Source organism: Nelumbo lutea, chromosome 3 (assembly GCF_056320005.1).
Source record: "Nelumbo lutea isolate HS-2025 chromosome 3, American lotus-T2T, whole genome shotgun sequence".
NCBI classification, from domain to species: Eukaryota; Viridiplantae; Streptophyta; class Magnoliopsida; order Proteales; family Nelumbonaceae; genus Nelumbo; species Nelumbo lutea.
In genome coordinates this window covers 606,206-613,270 of record NC_142686.1, presented here as the reverse complement: position 1 = coordinate 613,270, position 7,065 = coordinate 606,206, and the positions used below count along the sequence as shown (strand labels likewise).

At 39.6% G+C, this 7,065-nt stretch overlaps 1 protein-coding gene across 1 annotated transcript; it reads left to right on the top strand.

The window, feature by feature from the left end:
• Positions 1-2,205: 2,205 nt before the first annotated feature.
• LOC148862255 (xyloglucan endotransglucosylase protein 34-like) lies at positions 2,206-4,685 on the top strand. Its single transcript, XM_088974645.1, has 5 exons — positions 2,206-2,441; positions 2,540-2,724; positions 2,830-2,930; positions 3,047-3,240; positions 4,012-4,685. The coding sequence occupies exons 1-5, from the start codon at positions 2,320-2,322 to the stop codon at positions 4,409-4,411; spliced, it is 1,002 nt and encodes a 333-aa protein (XP_088830771.1). The 5' UTR covers positions 2,206-2,319; the 3' UTR covers positions 4,412-4,685.
• Positions 4,686-7,065: the final 2,380 nt, after the last annotated feature.

The window sequence follows — 7,065 nt, the reverse complement described above, 5'->3', positions numbered from 1 at the left end:
CTCATGGTCATGGGCTCTACTTTTGAATGCATGTGCCCACATCTCAGTCTGTACTACTTGTAGTATAGGCAGTTACAAGAGACACAAAGACAAAGGCCAAAGCCCATTTCTCAATGGGCCCTACCTACCAAAAAGGCTAGAAATCAACCACATCAGCCGTAATGTGTATGCATGTGTTATACCTAAAGCTGGGGACCAAGGTAATGTGATTCAATTTTAGAAATTAGATTAGATGGATTGCATGCTTTTGGCTTTTGGCTTTTGGCTTTTGGCTTTTGGGAAATCACATTCACACCACTACACCACATACATTTTCTCCTTTTAAGAAATAGTAAAATAAGAAGGGTGCATCCCTTCATGCAGCATGTAAAATATTAAAAGTCAGACTCACCGCTACCTGCTGCACTCAACCATACTTTAATTACTTTGTTAATTTCCACATTACAATTTATAATTAATTAGGTTGAGCTTCCAAGAAAAAAAAAGCACTAGTTACGACGAGGCACGTGCTGTAGCCTGTAAGAAGTTGAGGTGATGCTCCACAACCACGAGACAAAGTAAAAAAACTGGTGGGGCATGGCGAGGCACCCACACGGCCGCTGCACCACTAGCTTATCGGAGTAGGAATCGCCGAATCGGAATCGGATAGTGCTTACTGCTTTTTCAGGAACCCCCCAGATTGAAACTGAATCAAGGGATAGCGGATAGGGTTGTCCAGACTCTAGAGTCCAGACAGTAGTATCGTGTAGTGTGTGGTCCTGTCCCCACATGCTCGGATTGGGGTGGTACACCACATTATCTTCCACGTGATTCTTTTCTTCCCAAAACATCATTCTATGTATCTGGTTCTAAGACGAAGATAATGACGATGACGATGATAGGTCATAGCCTATTAGGGTTTAGGAGAGGAAAGTTTGTTGAGGGTTCCTTTTCCTTGTCAAAATCTATGTACATTCCAGCTCCAGTCCAGAGCTCCAGCCCCAGTAATACCATGTTTCCGGCCACCTACAGAATTCAGACTGTTGCCGATACCAGACCAGCCACGTGCCTCGTGGGTCCCTTACCAACTATATACATGCTTCCTTTTATATATTTATAAAACACAAAGTTAGGATATTAGGAAGAATGAATAATCAGCGTTCCTAATCCTCTCTCCTTTGGTCCTCTCACTCTTTTATACTCTTTTGTCAACAGTCTTCTCTTCTGTTGATTGAGAATTGGCCCTTAATCAATTGCTTCGCAAATCACAATACAATTACAATTACAATTACAATAGAGAGGCAGTGCACGGTGCACCTGCATGTCACGGTCGCCTCACTTTGGGCAAAAACAAAAACACTGAATTGGGCCCTTTTTCATACATATATGATGGGTCGGGCCGCCGGCCTTTATATAACTTTTGTCATCTCTCCTAATATTAATTTCACATACTACTTTTATTTAGATGGACGACCACGACGGAGATGAATATATATATTATTTTTCATTTTCGGATAGTTGTACAAAATACAAATAATGTCCGATAAATAAAATGTTTCTTTTATTCTTTTATCTGGTCCATAATAGTTTGTCTTGCCTCAGTCTCAGACTCAGACTCACTCTGTGTTGTGTGTTAAGTATTATGTAGTGAATAGTGCTGTAACCAATCTCCAGCTAGCGTCGCAGGTGGCAGCGTGGTAAAATTATTGAAAAATAACACCTACACCTACACTTACACTCGATCGGTAGAGAAGAAAAATTAATGTTAAGCTTTGAAATCTGGTCTATCCCAGTAGATGTAGGGTATCAATTTCCCAACCCACCTATGAGAATAAGAGCATAAATTCCAGTCAAACTACTTCTACTTGCGTATTTTGGAGATATTATTTTTAAATGGGATTGACACATAGTTAAGGTTGCAAACGATCATGTCGTAACTGGTTAAAGGGCTGTGTGCCTCTTCACTCTCCATATTTTTTATTTTATTATTTTTTATAAACAAAATAAAAAGTTCTAAATCTTCTTGCAATCAGCTTAAGCCCCCAAATTAAATATCAAAATGTTGATCAAATTGGGTGCCAAACATAGTAGTTGCGGACGTCGCATTCCTCTCTCTCTCTCTCTCCTCTCTCGTGTGTGTGTGTGTGTTAATAGTTAATACTTATGAACTTAAATCCAACCTCACCAAAGTATATATCATAGACAGTTCAACGTGGCAAGCAAATTATTGAAGCCCTCGAGTAGAGGCAGAAGCATAGCTGTATTGCCACCATAAAATTATTTTATATATTCCTTTCACAATGCGTCAAAAAAATAATATTTAATACTAATAATTTTTTTATGGATTTATTTAATACTAATAATAGTGGCACCATCAGCCTACAAAAGGACTTGCACACTGTCCCTTTTTTCCCACAGGGAACCCTTACCCTTTCTCTCATTCTCTCGCCCTCGCCTTCGGGGTAATCCACTTCCCTTCCATTTCTACTCTTTCGTTTCTCAGCGACTTTCCACTGCGTGGGTTTAAGAAAATTGCATTGCTTTTGTTTTTGTTTTGCAGAAATATGGCTTCTTTTCTCTGGGTTCTGTGTTTAGGTTTCTTGGCTCAGGGAACATTGGCTGCTCCACCAAGGAAGCCTGTGAATGTACCCTTTTATCGGAACTATGTTCCAACATGGGCTTTTGATCACATTAAGTACTTCAATGGAGGTAACGAGGTTCAGCTCTCATTGGATAAATACACAGGTAAGAAATCAGAAAACCATCCCATCAGAACATTTACTCAGATTGCTTTACCTACTCTAGAAACAACCTCATGGGCTTCTGCTTCATCGGTCTTTCTCTGCTTAGGTACTGGCTTTCAATCCAAGGGTTCTTACTTGTTTGGCCACTTCAGCATGGATATAAAGTTAGTTCCAGGGGACTCTGCTGGAACAGTAACTGCTTTCTATGTAAGTGGTTTCGTTCCAGTTGTATTCTAAACCCATCCATTAGAACAATATTGATTTTTCACCTCTTCTTTTGTCTGTGTTCTAATCTATCTTGTTGTTGCATTGGTTTTCCTTAGTTATCTTCTCAAAACTCGGAGCACGATGAGATAGACTTTGAGTTCTTGGGAAACAGGACAGGCCAACCATATATTTTACAGACAAATGTCTTCACTGGAGGGAAGGGTGACAGAGAACAAAGGATCTATCTCTGGTTTGACCCAACCAAAGACTTCCACTCCTACTCGGTTCTCTGGAACCTGTATCAGATAGTGTAAGCTTTTCTTTATCTCTTTCCATTGTGTTATTTTAAATGCTGAACGAACAATCCAAAATCTTTCTTCTTCACTGGGTTTAGAAATTGCTGATGATAAGAGCACAAATACTAAAGCCTTAGAACAGAAAATTTTGTTTTTTTTTTTTTTTTTAACATTAATGAACAATGATCATCGTGTCTTTCATTAGTAGTTATTAGCATTCACTGTTCTCATGTTCCCTATTAATTCTGGAAAAAAAAGGAAGAAATTCTAGAGGTTAAATTAAATCTCCACTAGAGAATGTGAATAAGAATGCCCAAATTCAAAAGAAAAGGGCATATTGTATTACAGAACCGTAAGCTCAGTAATATTTTGCTTTTAAGCTGTACTACACACCCCCACCTAGGGTCTCTTTTTTCTTTATTTCTTGTCAACAACAATCAGCATCCAAAGTTGAAACATAACCCCATGAAAGCTTTCTGTCAAAATTAAATGGACCAAATCGCCATGGGACGTGCTTTGTGAACTCTTATCCTGTAGCTTCTCACCCTTCAATAAATAAGATAAGAGGCTGAGAGTGAGAGGCTCACCCAGTCTTCCTTTTTCCCTTTTAATATATTTAATTTTTCCCATTTAGCAGCTGGAATTGGGTAATTGCTTAATTGGGTTTATATATTCCTCTTAGTTTCCTTTTTCTACTGCCTTTGCTTCACTACAAATGCCACTTTTATAGGATATGTGATATATGAGTATGATATGATATGGGGTTTGATTGGTGGATGCCACAGGTTTTTTGTGGACGATGTTCCAATCAGGACTTTCAAGAACTGCAAAGATTTGGGACTGAAGTTCCCTTTCTACCAGCCCATGAAGATATATTCGAGCTTGTGGAATGCGGATGACTGGGCCACGAGGGGTGGTCTTGAGAAGACGGACTGGTCCAGAGCTCCCTTCCTTGCTTCTTACAGGAGCTTCCACATAGATGGGTGTGAGGAGTCTGTGAATGCTAGGTTTTGTCGCACACAAGGAACCAAGTGGTGGGATCAGAAGGAGTTCCAAGATCTGGATGGTTTCCAGTACAGGAGGCTTAAGTGGGTCCGCGACAAATATACCATCTACAACTACTGTACTGATAGGGTGAGGTACCCTAAAATGCCACCTGAATGCCCAAGGGACAGGGATGTATAATTGATAATTCAAGCAAGCTCTGTTTGTTTCATTATATGGTATATTGCATCCGCTGGCTGGTGGCTGGATCATCTTCTATTCTCTACTTCTTGTCTCTATTGGGTTGGGTATATATGTATATGATGAAAAGTGTTGGGAAGAGAGATGACTTGGTGGATGTAAGATTGGAAGGGAATCCTACTTTTATGTATTTCTCCTCTCTGTCGAATCGAGCGTCGACTATGGTTATTGTTTGTGGTAATAAAGACTGAAATTAATATTATTATGTATTTCATTCATGTCTCTATAAATTTGATTCATGGGGGTGCCATTAACACTGCCAATATCGCAGAAAGCCAGCCAGCCTGATGAAGGTTTGGAGAAAGAGTGAAGCAGTGTTGCTCTTCTCACTGTCCATTTGATTTGCTCAACTTTTTTCTACCTTCTCTACTATCTTCTTAAGAGATAAAATTAAGGGGAATTCTTTGTAAACTGCAAAACAGGTTTGGTAATTAGTATGGTTCCTATCTTGTTTTCAGAGCAAGGTATTCAAGACGAACACCTCCCCTTTAATTTCAATTTAAATTGTGATTCTCTTCTTAACTCTTTTAGTTGAGCCAAGCGCTTTCTTCCAGCGGCATCGATTAATGCGCGATTTTAGGCGTATCCATATATGTAGTAATAATCTACTCTCTCTCTCTCTCTCTCTAAGTGGTGTTTTACTGTTTTATATAATTGACCCCTCCTAAATCTCCGCTGCTACCTCGTTGAATTACCCACTTTCATCAGTGCAGTGCAGAACCCAAGAACCGGGCCAACCGGCGCTTCATGAATCATGATAGGTTGCCATTTGCCATTTGCTTGAAGACAGGACTGAACCAGATGTCTTGGCCATAACCCATTCAAGCTTAGTCATCTCATTCTTGTGACTCCCCGTTTAGAGGAACTGAAGCTATGTTTTGGCGAAAAATCCGGATAAAACCCAATCGACTCATTTGGGAGGGCTTCTGTGTTTGGGTGGGGTGTAGTAATTGAGCTGTGGTTTGAGCATTTGAAAGCCCATGTCATATTGGCTTTCCGAAATTTTACCCCCCAATCCAAAACACCAGAAAGATAGGGACGGTCAGGGGGAGGGTTTTGTAAATTCTAGATTTTATCCGCCTCCTGCACCCGTTTCAAAACTCATTGTAGGTTGGATTTAAAAACCTGTATGTAATTTTCTATTATTTTTTGTAATATATAAACAATAAATAAGTAAAATAACACAAATAAACATCATGATTTCTAATTATTTGATAAAAAAATATAAAAAATATATATAAACTATTAATTATTCTTTATATAAAATTCAAAATATTATTAAATTTAGCACCTAATATATAAAGTTTAAATACTTTTTAATAATATATAAATCGGGGAAGATTGGATTTAACATAATACTTTATCCGTACCCATACATGTTATAAAATTGTAAAACCTATACCCGCCCCAAAACTCATCATTTAAGTAAAAAAACCTGCTCCATTGGAAAAGGTAAGAATAAATACCCCCGAATAGTATAGAAATTGCCATCCCTACAAAAAGCTTCCGAAACGCTTCATTCATCCAATTTAAAGAACCAGCTTAATTAAATCTTCAGCTCAGCCCTCTCTACTTTCAAATCAGCTGAAATCCACAACAACAATATCCATCCGAAATCTTAGGACTGCACGTGGACGGTAACACGGATCATTGCATTGGGGCCTTGGCTTCACGTCCAGACCACCACGTGAAAAAGTCTAATCCCCGCAGTCCACACTATCTACCATATAGGCATTGATAATGATACATGAGGTTTGGTTATGATTCCAAGTAAAGTAAGGCTCAGGTCATGTGAAGTGATCAATGATCAATCAAGTTGCTACGACTAGGTAATTGCAGCACAAGACTTTGGTAAAGCCGAGCCGTGCCATGTCGGTGCTCTCCAACGTCGGCACATAGTCCAATCCTTTGAATTTTGGAACAAATCAAGGCGCCCAACTACGCATTATGCATTGCACAATACTGTTCTGTTCTTATTTTCTCTATTCTATGTGTGCCATAGCTATAGCTGTGAGTTCACATCATCCCCCCCTTTGAGAGCACCCCAAAACGTCACACAGCACATCTCAGCTAGAGACACGGCTGAGATGCACTGTGGGTGCCCCCATATGAATAGCTGTTTCCTGTTGCGTTGGACCACCTGCACCCGGCCAGTTGAGTAACGTGGGTGCGTCGGCAGACAAAAAAAAAAAAAAAAAAAAAAGGAATACAACCAAAAGCAACTTTTTCTTAGGGCTCAACATATCATGGGGATATGGTCATATGGTCTGGTCTAAGAAGAAGGGATGCTCTATGACTTGACTTTAGTCTACAATGGGGACCCCCGCTTCTTAGAAAATTGAAGGAATGGGGAAGGGCCATTCCTGATTTTGGCTTGAAGGAATGGGGCAGGGCCATCCTGATGTTGGCTTTTTTCTTTTTGATTTGGCAAGCTAATCACACTTCATACACCTACCACCATCATTTCCAGGCTTTAAGTAAGTTTCCAAGTTTGAAACCCTAGGCTGAGCAACAGTAACTGGGAAAGAGAGCCAAGCCAAAAGGGCCAAAACAATACAAACTATCAGTATCATAGGCTTTGATTCAAAACCCAG